The sequence below is a fragment of the Hermetia illucens genome, chromosome 2, assembly GCF_905115235.1.
Source record: "Hermetia illucens chromosome 2, iHerIll2.2.curated.20191125, whole genome shotgun sequence".
In the NCBI taxonomy this organism is placed as follows: Eukaryota; Metazoa; Arthropoda; class Insecta; order Diptera; family Stratiomyidae; genus Hermetia; species Hermetia illucens.
The window spans coordinates 61,960,898-61,977,554 of record NC_051850.1 but is presented as its reverse complement, the minus strand read 5'-3'; the positions used below and the strand labels follow the sequence as shown (position 1 = coordinate 61,977,554).

Genomic DNA, 16,657 nt, shown 5'->3' with positions numbered 1-16,657 from the left:
GAAGGAACAATGATCGAGGATCTTGTCCGTCGTGGATCCTTTCTTTACATTACATAATATTATAATTACATAATAATGGAGCGAAAGTCTTTTCTTTGGATTTCGTGTTGTGAACTTATTCACATTGGAAAGTTGTGGACACTCTTGTGGATTATTTGGACTAGCAATTCTTGTTTCTCCGGATCCTGATTTTGTAAATACATATATAGGAGTTGAGTTGTGCTGTCGAATGGAGCGAGAGTGCGTCGAAATCGCTCTTCTGCGATACTCAATCTAATTCCTGTTACAAAGTGCCAATCATCATCATCGACGGCGCTACAACCGGTATCCGGTCCAGGCCTGCCTTACTAAGGAACTCCAGACATCCCGGTTTGCGCCGAGGTCCACCAATTCGATATCCCTAAAAGCTGTCTGGCGTCCTGACCTACAACATCGCTCCATTTCAGGCAGGGTCTGATTCGTCTTCTTTTTCTACCACAGATATTGCCCTTATAGACTTTCCTGGCTGGATCATCCTCATCCATACGGATTAAGTGATCCGCCCACCGTAACCTATTGAGCCAGATTTTATCCACAACCTGGCGGCCAAGAGTTCGCAGTTTTTTACTAAGAACTCAAGTCTCCGAGAAATACAGAAGGACTGGCAAGATCATAGTCTTGTACAGTAAGAGCTTTGACCCTATGGTGAGACGTTTTGAGCGGAACAGTTTTTGTAAGCTGCAATAGGTTCTGTTGGCTGCCAACAACCGTGCGCGGATTTCATCATCGTAGCTTTTATCGATTGTGATTTTCGACCCTAGATAGGGTTGTAGTCTCCTATTTTTATTCTTCCCGTTTGACCAGTGCGGTTTGATGTTGTTGGTTGATTGGTTTTTGATGCTGACGTTGCCACCATATACTTTGTCTTGCCTTCATTGATGTGCAGACCAAGATCTCGCGCCGCCTGCTCGATCTGGATGAAGGCAGTTTGTATGTCTCGGGTCGTTCTTCTCATGATGTCGATATCGTCAGCATAGGCCAGTAGTTGGGTGGACTTAAAGAGGATCGTACCCCTTGTATTTACCTCAGCATCACGGATCACTTTCTCGAGGGATGCCTCAATAACACACCAATATACCCTCCTCCGTGGAAAGTGACTTCCGTCCTCGCTGTACTTTTGTTTAACACAATCTCGAACGAACTGTTGTACATGGCGAAGAAAAGTAGACGGAGAGTATAGACTTCTCAAGAAGACATGGACTGGGCTGAAACGTATCTTTTCGAAATGGTAACGACGGTGCATAGGCGTGGTGCACTCGCTATGCCCGTTCGGTAGATATTGGCGACAATATATTTGCGTAAGGATCCCATGTGGCCCGTATATCGCTCGAATCAAGCTTACGACCGCGAAAAGTGGTGAACCCAGCTTAGTAACGTATAAAAAAGATTGATAAGAAGATATATAGATATATATAAATAAATTACTCCGAACAAAAGGAAAGTACAAACTGTGCTAATATGTAACTTATCATACACTGGAGGGATGTTTTCAACGAAAAGAAATAGAGTAAAGGGTGCACTCAACTGGCGCTAGATTTTTCCATGTTCAATTGCGAAATGAGCGGTCGTCAGTCAATAAATGTAGTTCTAACCTTTGGTATTTCCCATATTTCCACCCGCTAGTCAAATAATTCCCCATATGATTTGATGTTTTCATGTGGCATAACTAGTACACTATTCTCACCTCGATGATGTTCATTTCATTCTGTTCATGTACGAAGGACTATATGGCAACGCGTGTTTTACGAAACAAAAGGAAAAATTGCAATTTCACCAATATCACCCTTTCTCTTGAAACGTTATATTCGATTGACTGCCAAATAATAGACGACTTTTCCAATATCAATTTATATACCAACATCCTCAACTATGTCAAAAATTAAACAAACATTTCATTCAGAGTATCCTCGGCTGTCATATTTGCTGTGTATTTCTATTTATGAAGCTTACGTAGAATTCTTTCTCGACAAAATGCATGACATTAAATGCTCAAAATAAAATTGTATAATCATACTTTCGCAGCATGTTTATATTAAGTTACAATTCGGTATGCAAAGGCCAGATTCGTTTGACGTATTATTCCTAATGAAACAACGATCCTACAAGCCTCGAGAACTTTTACGCACGCCTTCACTCCACTCCACTCCAATAAAGCATTTACTTCACAGGACAATCCGATAATCTACTTGTGATTTTCTCTTCACGAGGGGTAAGTAAGAAACTATCCTTCCAAACCACTTGTCCTTGAGTATTTGTTTTCAAATCACTTTGTAGCTTATCCCATACCTGTGTCGAAAATATAAAAAATATACTATCTCATCGACGTAGCTATTTAAATAGAAAATCACCTTTTTCTTAGGATTCAGTTGCTCATCTGGTGTTCCACTGTACCCTTCGAACGAAAGCCTTTCCCCTGGAACTGCGCTAGAAGGTATTAAGATAGGTTCCACTTCGGTGTGATCCGCACTGAAATTATAAGCTTAAAGTGAATTTGAAATGGAAGAAATTTAATTTGGCTTATTACTTCGATGTGCAAAGCACCATTCCTTTCGACTCAACACCTTTCAATTTAGACGGCTTCAGATTACAAAGGAGAGCTACTAGACGTCCTTGCATCTCTTCAAGGCTAACGAACAATGCTAAACCACTAACAACCTATTTTCATCAAATTTGAAACATTAATTACTTCAAAATACTGGAAATATAATATAAGATAGAATCTAACGTACAGTTCGTGGCGTTTCTTCAGCAACATCTACTTGCAAAACGTACAACGTATCAGCGTCGGGATGTTTTTCCGCAGAAAGAACTTTTCCTACTCGAATGTCTAACCTGTGTGGTCCATCCTCGGCTGCTGGTTCATTTGCTTTTTTGTTTTGTTTTCCTGGAGGTGGATAGGCTTCAAGACTTAATTTCCTGCAAGACAATTTCTCGTTTAAAGATTTTCCAACCAAATAGTTTCAACTTTTCTTTGATTTACTTTAACTCGGGCGTATCGAACGCAGCACGAATAGGTTCTAATAATTTGTTGATATAGTTTTCCACAGCACCTTTCAGATCACCTGGATGTAATAATTGCTCGGCAAAGCTTTTCTCTAAATCTTCGTATTTCATGAATGTGATGTTTCCACCGTTCTCTTCTTTGCGCTCTATAGTGAATCCTGAAGGGAAAATTCGCATAAGTTAATGGTACTGTGATTTTGATTCTGAAGAATTACCTTCCCCTTCCTTGAAAAGTGAAAATAATACATGCTTAACGAAAGAGAGGAGTCCATTGTCAGCAATGTTTCCTGGCTCGCAGAATGCCTTCTTGAGTTTTTTCTTCACATTTGATGGGGAATCAAGAAGATCTATTTTTGAGTCTTCTTCTGACGAAGACATCTTGCCTCCTGTCAATCCAGGAACTGTGAAAATCAATTGAAAGTAATATTTTAGATATGCGATTATTTACTTACGATCAAAAATGAAAATGAATAAAAACGATAGAACTTCGGATATAAACACCCTCCATATCCAAACTAGTAGTGTGCTGGAAATTTAAAAAGTCGAACCTATCAGGGTGAAATTTTATTTTACCTCTCCGATTTCATAGGATATGTGTCCTTCAAGAAACATGGTCCATTAGCATAATTCCTCGATCTCAGGTATCATTCGAGAAAATACAAAGAAATACACCAGAAATTTTGGAAGACGACAAATTGCTAAGCATAATTAAATCGCAACACAAGGCGATGTTTGTTTAGTATTCACTCCTTTATGGGGCATCCACCCAGTCTATTAGTTGTTATGGTGTTTCTGTGAGACTGCACTTCAGTTTCACTATCATCACACAGAATGCTGTACAAATGATAAGCTTATAGCAGCGGAGACAAGCACAAAGACGAACGCAACATATCCACGACGACCAGGATTCGAACTCGAACCAACGAAATCGGAAGACTAATGTTATGGCATGGTCAACCATTTAGAGCATAGAACGGAAGAGGATAATTTCATAAACAACAAAACAGCCAATGTAGAGAGTGAGTGAGTGCTTGATTCAAAGCAAAAGTGTATTCTAGAAATAGTTATTTCGTAGTTTATACATATCAGTAGAAATATGTGTGCATATTATTAAAACAAGGGGTCAAGCAGTGAACTGAAAGATAGACCGATGCCGAATACAGCCTTCTGGGAGCCAAATATCTCTCTATGGGATTAATGTGTGGCCAAGCCTCTCATCTATCAAGACCATTAGTGGGCGGTGACAGTCAAACCATGTACGAGGTGACCTTACTATTAACAAAACGCTACAAATCTAGACCGAGGAGTTGAAAAACACCTCCCCCAATCCAGGGTGTTATGCAAACCGTGCCCATTGGATAGTTTGCATTGGGGAGTGACTGACTGTATTCGAACGGAGCCTCGCTAATACCTGGTCACCGCAAAGAGCAAGCCTGACCTTGCCGCGCTAGGGGGTATTATAGCACAGCTGACCTCTTAATCCCCATACTCGTGGGTATTATATAAGTGAAACAATAAAACAAACCAACAAATAAGTGAGACCCCACACCGCATACAAACTGGCCCATCAGGCGGAGGCACATCTGCGTAACATTTCGACCCAGGTGACCACACACACGAAGAAGAATCTGGATGCTCAATCAGTGCAGCCAAGTTCAACATTGGCCCACTGCGAAGACCACAAACAACAAAGTAGAGACTAGCAAAATTTCGTCTGAAATCCATATCAGACGTCAGGAAAGAGACACGCCTCAGTGGTGCAGGTACTAAAGGTTATCTGCGCTATATGAAGGATGGGCTGAAACCAGAGGAAGAGGCCTTTAAGAAGGCTCAGCGCAGACCTAAGCCTTCAGCGTCACAGCCAATAAAGTGAGGAGCAGCGGAAATCAGCCCGTACGAAGGAAATGCTCCCAAGAAATTTACCAAGAAATTTAAACCCGAGCTCAAGGAGTGGGAAATCTCAAGACGGTGAAAGCAGGAGCCAGGAGACCCACCGTCGGCTATGCTAATGCAGTAAAGAGCATTCTATTGGCCATACTGCGGAGAGTATTTCCGGAGAAAGTACTCACTCGTGAGGAGCAAGAAATAATTGAGAACCTCATCGTCATGAAGATTTGTGAGAGTTGGAATAAGGAGCTCGTGTTTACCAGCATAAACTTTCGACCAGGTTTTATACTGGTAGACTGCGCAACGAAGGAGGAACGGAACTGTCGACATATGCTATGACGGTGTACCTTCCCATAGCCGCAGTGATTGTAATGTAGAAACTTCTATGCCTCCTTATCACTCAAAACATGGATCTCTACACGCGGATATGGGGAGTTTTTAGAAACAAGGAGGAGCGTAACGGCAAACTTCTCACGATCGCAGTAGATGATCATCGAGAGATAATAAAACGTCGTAACTGTCTCATCAATTGCAGATTTTGGCATAACTGTGCACGTGCATAGGGAGGAACTAAGGAAGAATGATCTAGAGCTCAAATCGGACAGTGAAATGCAAAGAAGTGCCTGTTGTAGGTGGAGGGCAATGTTCTGACATTGGAAAAGACTAACGAGACCGATGGCTAACGCTAAAATAACCCAGGTAAATCGCAATCATACAAAAGATCTATCTACAGTAGGATAAGTTCCAAGGATAACATTGGAATAGTAGAAAAAATGGCTAACAATTTCGTCCAGGGCAGAGGCGACTCATCAGTAGCTGCCTTTTCTCTGCCCTGGGAGCAGCGTGACCGAAAGTGGCAACAGATGCAAATCGCTCCTTTTTATATAATCGATTCGCGGTAATTCGGGATTCCTCTTGTGAAAAACCAATAGCTTGCATCATTCTCAAAAGAAACTTAACATACAAATGTCTTTCAGAGTTTCTAACTGGAGACTTCGTGGCGGTCTAAGCCTGACTGGAAGCCAAGCGGGAGAATTCGAGAGGCAGTCATGGCATCAGGATACTTCTAAGGAAACGACACCAGAATCCCACCGAAATTAGTCTTTATACTGGCGAAGTTCCGCGAAAGAAAGGGACAACTACTTCTTCTCGGCTGTGATGTCAATGAAGCAGCGACATTAATCGAATAAGCGAGTACCTTTTAGAATTCATTTTTAGTAATAAATCAGAAATATTTATTTGATTTACATTATTTAATGTAGGGAACACACCAACATTCGTAACCAGCACTAGAAAAGAGGCACTAGACTTAACTCTAAGGAACTGGTTTAGACAAGAGTTTGGAGGGTGTCCGATGAGCTTTCTATGTCGGATCACAGAAAAATCAGACTCGACATTGAGGGCAACTTGGAAGTAAATAGAATAATAAGGAATCCCAGAAGAACAAACTACTAACTAGTACACCTCAGTGACAACATTGTTCATCTACAGGTGAGCAGCAGGTGACATCAAACAGGCACTGAAGACGTACAGCCACGATCAGGGACGCAAAACGAAACAGCTTCAGGGAATTCTGTGAACCAATAGAAAAACAGAGAACCATTCAGGCTATATAAATTTATAGCCAAAAGCAAGGGCATATTTTCTGTGTGTCTGAAGAAGGAAGATGGAGCATTTACCGAGAATGAGCAGGACAGAATACACCTGCTTCTCACAACTCATTTCTCGGGGTCCTACTCCACAGCGAAAGGCAATAGCATTCTGCCTGATATCCCAAAAACAGACAGGAGAAAACGGTGAATTTCAAACTAGTGAAAGAGTTATGCTCGGAAGAAAGGGTAAGTGGGAACCTTTAAACCACTGAAATTACCCGGAATAGATGACATTTTTCCCAGCACCACTCCAGAGAGGCCTAAAAATCATCCTAGAATCTCTACTAAGAGTGGTAAGGATCAGCATAACCTTGGGATATATACCAAAGGCATGGAGATGGGCAAGAGTGGTCTTTATTCCGGAAGCAGGTAAAACGTATCCTTTTAACCCTAAATCTTTCAGACCAATCTACCTGACAACATTTGTAATTAAAACGATGGAAAAGATCATAGACAATTATATTACAACTAATCTTGCAATGTGCAATCCTTAATATCCATGTTAGCACACTTACCAGGCAAAACGGTCGACCGAAGGAGCGTTCAATAACATATTGCACATAGAAATACAAGGTGCTCTAATGCACAAGGGAGTGGGAAACACTCTGGCGTTCTGGATGGGCTGAATGCTAGAGAGTAAGTAAATAGAAGTATCGACAGGTACAAATTCTATTGTCATGAACACTACTCAAGCTTGTCCACAGAATGGTGTATTATCACCATTCATGTGGAGCATGGTAGTTGATGAACTCCTAGAGTTACACTGATTATACTGTATTAATCAGTAGGGGATACGAGGGTCTAAGGATACAGCTGTGACAGAATTCAAACCGGACAGATAATCACGAGTAACTGGTACGGAAAGGGGGTTGCGCATAAATCCAGCTAAGGCCAATATAGTACCATTCACTAGGAAGTGCAATCTTGATCACCTGAGAGCCATTATTTTACATGGCATGGAGATGAAACGAATAACAGAGGTCAAACAAACACACTAGACCAAAAACTATTTTGGAAGGCACATGTTGAAAACATATGTCGTAAACCAACCAGCGCTCTGATGCTTTGCAAGTCCATAGCAGGGGAAAAAATAGAAATACACCCGAAGACACAAGTTTGGATATACATTGTATAGTAAGGCCAATGGTTACAGCAGAGGGAGTAGGCGCTGGGATCATTGATCTAAGGAAAACGTACGAGTACTTTGAACCAATGGGTGAACATACCAGCAGATTTTAGACGGAAATATACGCCATAGACAGAAGTACCTCCTTCAGCCTCGAAAGGATATACACGAGGCAAAACATTGTTATTCTAACCGACAGCCAAGCAGCTATTAAGACACTTAGATCCTACGAAGTAAATTAGAAACTGTTATGGAAATGCCTTAACAGATTGAACACGGTCGGCTCGCTCAATAAGATGGGGATACTCTGAGTTCAACGTTAGGTTAGGAGGCAATGAAGCAGCGAGCGAGCTGACCTGGAAAGATGCGATGCCACTATACGGGCCAGAACCATCCTGTGGAGTCGGAAATAAGTTCATGGCTTCAGCTTTGAAAAATGGTCGCTGCCGGCTATACCTCCACACATGTTCTGAGACAGTGCCAGGCACTTGTGCAGAGTAGGTTCAGGCACGTGGGAGAATACTTAATACTAAATGCCAACCTAAAACACTTCGAAGTAGGAAACATAATAAAGTGTCATCGGTTATAGGTTTAAACGACATACTAATAAGAGTAAACCGACGACCACAGCTATTGTAAAATAAGAGTATGAGTTTCTGCTCCAACAGGACGTTTGCCGTCCTTCTAATAATAGTTGATCTTCACCTCAGATTACTCCAAACCGACACCCACTACCTCTCATCAATGAATTCGCGCAAAATTTAACTGATGTATCACATTACATCCACTGATGAAGAATAAAATGGACCACTGAAAGAGTTTTTAGAGAAATAAGCAAGGGTTTCTAACGCATGGATGGCGCCAGAACCCAAGTAAATTAATTCGAGCAAAAAGTACGTGTCTGCAGCTGAATTTTGGTACTCTCACTGTAAAGACAATAAGAAACTCGACGGACGGTGCCAAAAGTTGCTACTTAAAACGCGACTACGGTAACTATGACTACAAACTTCCATATTTGAGTAGCCTAGGCACTCAATACGGTGTTGTCATTGTCATCTCTGAGGGTTTCCGTGATGCTATTAAAGAAGTCGAACGATTTGATGACTGGCTGATGAAGCTCACTATTATATCGCGAAAAACAGGTCGACCCGATGCCGGCAAAGATGCCTGCTCGCAACCTCCCGATACAAAGACCTGTAACGTGCCGGCTGATGACTATATCATCATTGCCGATTTTAATGGTCATGTGGATGATAAGGCAGAGGCAATGTGGCGAGCGTACAGTCGGTTTTGCGGACATTCACGACCTTGTACTTGTCTTCCCACATTATATAGAGCGAACAGTAAAATACAAATCGACTATATCCTAAAAGAGGTAAACATTCTATCACGGTCACAGACTCCACAGCAGTTCCGTATTAGACCAGCGCACATCAATATCGGCCGTTGGTTGTTGTCTTGCAAACCAAGCCTCCAGTAAAAGAGCTGGAGGAGCACACCAATTTATAAGAATGTCAACAGAAAAGCAAAGAAAGTGATCGCTTGTTTTCCTGGCGGTTCATTTCAAAGATCTTTATGATAAACAGGATATCCGGCGTTAAGTTAGCTACTCCAGAATACACTGCAAAAATTTCAAAGTGAAATTCGTGTTCCTTTAGATTTTATGAGCTTAGAGCCGAGCGATTATCGGACACAGGCTCAGGCTCGAACGACCAGGAGGTAGTCATTTCCTTACGTAATATTGTAGTGCTATGTAAATAGCGCTTTTATAAATACTTGGCGTCAGCCTCTTGTACAAGTGCATTTGGTTTGTTTTCTGTAATTGTATTTTGTTTGTAATTACGAGTCAGAAATGTTATCTTATCCGAAAGACGACTTTTTAAACATTTTTCTCAAAATGACGTTTTCCACATTTCCAGCAATTTTAGCTCAAAAAGTAATAAACCGATTATTAAGATTTTATGTAAAACAAAACCTTATTAAAATCGATTCACTGTCTGTCTGCCACACCCACTTTTCTCCAAAACGGCTGAACGGATCGGAACAAAACTTAGTGAACATATGGGAAACATGAAATCCCACGCATATAGTGACTGATATAAACTTACATGGAGTTTAAATCCAAACTTCTATACACAACTACGTATTATAAACAAATTCAACTTCGTTACCCATGATATTGCTGCCAAAGTTGCAAAAAAAATCACTAGGACTTTGCAAAAAACGTTATAGACACTACGTTAGATTACTAACTTTAGTAACAAACTGGTGAGAATGTGTGGGACTGAATATTAAAGAAAGGTAACAAGGAACTACGGCTCTTAAAGGTACAGACTTGTGAATGTATAGAACAAGCCTACCTGTACAAAACAAAGACACTAAACAAGAATAAAACATTATACATTCTAATCCAATTGTTCGAACGCTACCAGCCATAAATTCATAAGTAGATGCGAAAACCTTGATGTATTCACTAATACATAGGTAAAAATCTGCTAAATTTACCAAGCTATTCACAAGTCCACGATGCATATCTTTGTCGACGCCTTGTCTAGCGTCTTGCCGTTCGTGCTCAAAGCCAGAGCACTTTGAAATCGTGTACTCTCGCTTGTTCTTTCTGTAGCACGGGGCACAGGGGTGAAAGTAATAGCGAACCATACGAAATATTTTATATTTAGTCCTAACAATATTTATTCCAATTTCGCATTCAATTAATTGATAAATATACACTTTCAACAGTCACCAACTTGAATACTATCCAAAAGCTTCGTGTACCGAACGTTACAACGGTACAGAGGAACAGATGACATCGAAGATCGATCGAGAGATGGGCGTCCTAAGCCTGTACGACTGTAGAATGTTGTACAGGCTGTTCGTACAAGAGTTTATGGGAATCCGCTGCGCAAACAGAAGCGTTGAATGAGTGAAATGAACGTCTCCACGTGCACCATGAGTCGTATTTTACGCAACGATCTCCAGTTAGGGGCCTACAGGCGCTGTGAAAGCCATTTAATTACGCCTAAATTACAAGAAATTCGCAAAAAATGAGCTTCACAAAATCCTTTTTACAGATAAAAAGTTTTTTCTATCCAAAAAAAATGTAACCTCCAAAATGAACGGCTGTATGGAAAGTCATGCTATGAGGCTAAGGATCGAGCACCACACGTTCAAAGGGCGCACCACTCTCCTTCAGTCATGCTGTGGTGGGGTGTTTACTACCATGGCGTGACGGACACCAGTGCCAAGACCAACTCAACTCAACGAACAAATACAAAATGACCCAGGCACTGGAACTGTATAAAAGCCAACCCTGATGGTAACGCATTTCCTAAGATGGTCTGTGGGAAAAATTTATTTATCCCTTGTCTTACAAACTGGCTTTTATTTAAAAAATCCCTCAATGAGAATATCAAATCCAGCATATCTTCTTCTTTTTTTCTTCAGCCTTAGTCCCGGTCACAAGCGGGGCTGGCTCGTCATGATCGGTTTCGCCATTTGGCTCCATCAAATGCCTGATTTGGATGCAATCCCGAGGCTTTCAAATCCCCATCCCGCGTATTAAGCCGTGGATAACATCATTTCGAATGTGATCAGAATGTGTCACGCCACTAGTCCAATGCGAAATCTTCGTCTCCATGGCACAGTGCATTGTCTTTTATAGTTGGCCAACACTCAGAACCATAGAGAGCGACAGGACGGACAACAACGCGGTAAATTTTAGATTTGAGACCTTCGTTGATTAGTGGATCACAAAGAACGCCAGTTGTGGAACGCCACTTCATCCAGATTGCGCTAATACGTGAAACAATTTCATAACGCTGGCTGATAGCATTGACCCGAGATATTTAAATCGCTCAGTTCTAGGCAGGTCACGCTGACATTGTTTAATGGAGTTCATCATCATCATCAGCATCAACGGCGGTATTTGGTCTAGACCTGTCTTAATAAGAAACTCCAGGCATTCCGGATTTTGCACCGAGGTCCACCAATTCGATATCCCTAAAAGCTGTCTGGCGTCCTGGCCTACGACATCGTTCCATCACAGGTCACATTATAGTGGCCATCCTGAAAACCATGTGCTCGGAGTAGGTTTTTTAATATTAATAATAATAATCGTTGGCGCAACAATCTATATTGAATCAGGGCCTTGAAGTGTGTTAGAGCACTTCATTTAAGACCGTAACGATACACCACAGTAGACAGGAGGCAATGTGGTCAGCATTGCGCTCGCCCGAGATTATTACCCTGATTTGACTCAGGTACTCATTCACAGCTGAGTCGACTGGTATCCGACGTCAAATCACGATACAAATCCCACTGCCACCAGTGAGATATGAACCGCAACCTTCCGTAAGACAGCCTTGTGCTCTAACCACTCAGCACTCCGTTGCTAACGGAAAATACTAGCATTAGATAGATTAGGTAGGGTTAGTTTTAGACACAGATATTCGGATAAGATTTTTTGCTGGTTTTTCCTTAATAAATTCATTATACCAAGACAAATACCTCAACATATCAAAATAATATTCATATTTCCGAATAGAGACGTCTAATATCTTGTCAATTAAGTAGCTGCCTGTGACATTAGAAGAAATAAATGCAACTATGGACCTATGGAAGGCCAAATCAACGAACCGCACAGAATAGCAACTTTTGTGGAAGTTACGACAAAATAACAAACAAAATCCCTGGAAATATTGTGTATTTGGTCCTACCAATACTTACTGCACTTTCGCTTCATGGAACCTATCAAATAATATCACGTAACGTTCAATTAATTGATAAATATACACTTTCAATTGCCACCAGTTAGAGTGTTATCCAAATGCTGATGTAATGTCACACAGGATGATGCAATATAAGCAATAAATAAACCCATAATCTATGAATAAAAGATATTAACTTACCCATTGGATTCATCAGATGAATTCGTTTCTCGTATCCCAACTGTGGAAGATATTTTTCTGCAAATGTAAAGATTTTCCGTTGATCGACTCCTCCAAACTGCGCGTCAACCTTTAGGTATTCCTCGTCCAGGGCTTGAAGTCCGGGGTAAAGCAGACTCGATAGAAGCGGGAACTCGACTTGCTTCACCACTTCAGCCCCGGCTTTCCTAGCGTCGTGCTGGGTAACAACAGATGTTAGTTTGTACACATCCAGAGTGTACTCTTTCGATAACTGGTAGTCAGTGCCCTGGACAAACCTGTCAAGGATAATTTCAATATTGTCTACAAAATTCAAATGAGGCAAACTCACTTTAATTTTTCCAAGGGCACTCCAATCGAAGTCAACATTGCCTTGATTGCAGCTTCATAGTACTTCGTCCTTAGCTGCAGCAGGGGCCAAGGTGCCTTCATGTTATCTAAGTAGGCATGCAAGTCGGCGAACAGGATTGTCACCTAGGAGTGCACATTTCAGCCAAAGTCAATAATTATGCTAAGACTTTATACCTCACATCCCGCCTTGAGGAAGTCAGCAATTTTCGACATAGGCACGAAGTAGGCTACATGGGGCTTTCCCGTAGTCGCTGTTCCCCAATAGATCTTAAGGTCACGCTCCTTGAGGATCGCGGTTAGCTTCTCATCCCCCAGTACCTCCTGTAGGTTCCGGCTGATGAGAGTCTTTTTCTCTTCAAGACTGAGCTGCGGCTTCATATTGGCGCTAATTGGTTCCGTTCCAGCTAATTCTCGAATTGGAATTCACTCCACAAGTACCTCTATTCCGACGAAATGCATGAATCAGATTACACTGAAAGCATTGCCACGCACGTTGCTCACAGGTGAAAGGAGTTGACATCGGTGAAATGTCAGGTTGACGTTGCAAATTATAAATACTTCTCGCTGTCAAAACCAGCTGCGTGTCATTTGGTGCTCACGATGTTATTTGTACGTCAGTGAAGTGCGCTCCACTTACAACGACCGATGTCCGTTGGTGGAGTCGTTACTTCTGAACATCGAGGCGAAATTTCAAATCATAAACTTATACTTTTTGGTACACAGAAGGACGAAGTAGTTGTTTTTATTGTTACGTGGGAGGAGGCTGAACATGCGAAAATATGTAGAAAGATGTAGATAAACACAATGTTTACTTGCAAATGTGACGTAATAGAGAGAGAATAAATATCCCGGAAAATATTTGCTTTTGTTGTCGTTGCACATGCTGATATTTCGGGTGTTATCCTTGAGCGAATGTTGTTCGTGGAGGTATAAAAGCGGTAAAGAAAAACCCTTAATTTGCGTTAATGTTTCACTACAATTTAGACGGGTTTTCCTGTAGATAACTTATACTGTAGATAGCGCTTATGCGGAATAGTTGAAGCGAAACTTCCGGACGGTTGACAAGAGAGCAACAAAGTCGCATAGCCAATATCGACGGGGAAATTGAAGAAGATGAAGGCTATGTTATACCTAAAATTTAATTGAGACGCCTATGGCTGTAAGTGCATTATATATATATGTCGATATTTATCAGTACAGATAGCCGCATCGTGCATATATCTTGCATATCGTTCAATGCAATAATGTTTTAGAAGTGGACAAACCTCACACAAAAAGCTGTGGCAAAGTGTATCACAGAAGCTGAGTGGCAATGACTACAGTTTAACAGCAAATCAATGCGCTTCCCAAATGAGGAGCCTAAAAAGTACATATAAAGCCGTCAAAGATCACAACAATAAATCGGGAAATGAAAGACGCTCTCGGAAGTTTCTCAACGAAAGAATTGAAAAAGCTCAACAATATATATGCATATTAATCCAATAATGCAATTTATGAATGAGCTATTTGCGCGGAAGGTATGGAGTGATCCTGCCGCAGTAGCTGCTTCCACAGGTCTTTCCGTCCGAAACCCTGGCGAGGGTGGTGCGGAGGAGAGCGATAGCGAAATTTCTAGAAGTACGAACTACTTTATAAATCGTATAATAAAATAAATTAATCATGAATCTAATTGATTATTTATAGTCTCCTTCACCCAGAAATACAATTGCATCCTTGCTCAAAGGAGAATACAGCAGAAGGAACATAAGAGAAACAAAGCCAGGCGACATAAAGAAATGATGGAAATAGAGAAGTTTCGTCGATCCATCCAAAACCTGATTAGGAAATAAAGTGAAATGATATAAGACTCATGCTATAGAATATTTATTTCTTGTTATATCATAATATACAATGGAAGGCTGTAAATTTAAAAATTCTCATTATCATTAATCGTTTATCTAATCTTACCCTTTAGTGTGATACTCTTGTTCTCTTCATAAACGTATATTTTATTTAATTAGATATTCTTATACAATTTACATCAATATAATTTTAATTTGTTGTTGAAAGTTGCTGCATTTCACTTTCTTGATTTACAGTCATAATGCCAACTTCATCACAACGTACCGTGCAAATCTTGTGAATTACATAACACCCCACAATATACTCAACCACTACTAGTACTGTCATTGGTAGGCAGTGAAGCAGGTTTCTTATGCGCCCCTTTAAAGGGCCTATACATCTTTCAATTGTTACTCTTGCAACTGAATGTAGATTTTGTTTGCATATGATACTAGATAAGTACATGCAAACGTTGCGGCCGTAACACATATATGAATTGAAAATGGTCAATTGTACGCGATGATATACATATGCATGTAAATTGCAGGTTGCTCTCTTGGTACATAGATACATATTTGCAAATAATCATGCACAAGTAACCGATGAGCAAACTTTAACCGGTTCATTTATAACAACAAAGTAAACTATTAGTTTCCAATAAGTAACGTAATTATATTTATGTAAACTTTCGCTTGAAATCAAAACCTTCCTAATTAAAATATTTCCATTATTATTCTTAGTATCTCATATGCTGTTTCATAGGATATTTTGTTTTCCTACTCATTCATGAGAAACCAAACCATCCTCTATTAAGACCTACTTTAATTTTGCAATCCTTAGCCTACACCGAAAATCAGTTGAAATCTTCGCGATATGGATCACATAATTAACGCCAATAATCGCCATAGTCGTAATAATCAATCGACATTCATCCAGATATTTTACAATGAATATATGCGCAACTGAATCGAATGTAATCCTTTTCGATTCACATAGTCTTTCTTATTTTTTTTAGAGGCCTCAATGCGAATCGGTTGCAAAACCCACTCGCTATTTCAAAGCCTCAAATTATTTCTGTGCAACGAGTTCCGGTAGACCATTGTATGAATTGTGGCGCTTTTACGAATAAGGCATTGAACCTATCACAAATTGATCTGCAACCAAAAAGTAAATAAATATAAACCACCACACGAAAAAAGAATAACTCCGCCATGCTATTAACATAGCATGTTGATCCTAAGCTCAGGTAAAGGAGCAAGGTTGAAGGCAATGTAGTTTGTACTATTCTCAGTCAAATAAAAATAAAATGCTGAGATCAGGGAAAGAGATAAATAAAATATATTTGGAGTTATTCCACTATGCTTAACACATTCACCTAACTAATGGAACGCGCTCAATTCCCCGCAGGTTAATAATAATAATAATAATAATCGTTGGCGCAACAGTCCATATTTGATCAGGGCCTTGAAGTGTGCTAGAGCACTTCATTCAAGATCGTAACGGTACACTACTTATACACTTGTTACACTGTCAACTCAATGCGGCAGAGGTTCGATATCGCATTTTTGGCCCTGAATAATGGTTTCATTTTTAAATTTGTTGGAATTTAGTTAGCTATTCCTCCCTTTCGAAAGGGATTTGTCACTTCGCCCGATATACATTATTCAGGAAATCTAATGCCAACGGGTGGTGGACTAAGGCCATATATGTTATATTTTCTCTCGATTGAACGAGAAGACCCCGAATGGTTTAATTTGAAGCTACGTGGCATACATGTTGTAAGATTGCAGATTTTCTCAGCTCTGCAACACGCAAAACGTTCTAACAATTTTCACTACAGTGCTTACTTTACA

General features: G+C 40.4%; 1 protein-coding gene and 1 long non-coding RNA gene across 2 annotated transcripts; one reads left to right on the top strand and one right to left on the bottom strand.

The window, feature by feature from the left end:
- Window positions 1-1,911: 1,911 nt before the first annotated feature.
- LOC119649517 (tyrosine--tRNA ligase, cytoplasmic) lies at window positions 1,912-13,511 on the bottom strand. The gene is made up of 9 exons (XM_038051699.1): window positions 13,158-13,511; window positions 12,964-13,106; window positions 12,615-12,910; window positions 3,258-3,443; window positions 3,020-3,200; window positions 2,769-2,955; window positions 2,564-2,694; window positions 2,388-2,505; window positions 1,912-2,325 (listed from the first exon to the last, which is right to left on the bottom strand). The coding sequence occupies exons 1-9, from the start codon at window positions 13,359-13,361 to the stop codon at window positions 2,197-2,199; spliced, it is 1,575 nt and encodes a 524-aa protein (XP_037907627.1). The 5' UTR covers window positions 13,362-13,511; the 3' UTR covers window positions 1,912-2,196.
- Window positions 13,512-13,671: 160 nt separating this feature from the next.
- Window positions 13,672-14,924, top strand: LOC119649728. Its single transcript, XR_005249181.1, has 3 exons — window positions 13,672-13,921; window positions 13,984-14,600; window positions 14,667-14,924. It is a non-coding gene; the product is annotated as an uncharacterized LOC119649728 (long non-coding RNA).
- Window positions 14,925-16,657: the final 1,733 nt, after the last annotated feature.

Coding starts and splice junctions, on each gene's coding strand:
- LOC119649517 (XM_038051699.1), bottom strand. CDS start 13,361: ATGAAGCCGCAGCTCAGTCTTGAAGAGAAAAAGACTCTCATCAGCCGG. Junction 3,444..12,614: donor TCATCTGATGAATCCAATGG/GTAAGTTAATAT, acceptor TGATTTTCACAG/TTCCTGGATTGACAGGAGGC. Junction 3,201..3,257: donor ACTTTTCAAGGAAGGGGAAG/GTAATTCTTCAG, acceptor TTTTCCCTTCAG/GATTCACTATAGAGCGCAAA.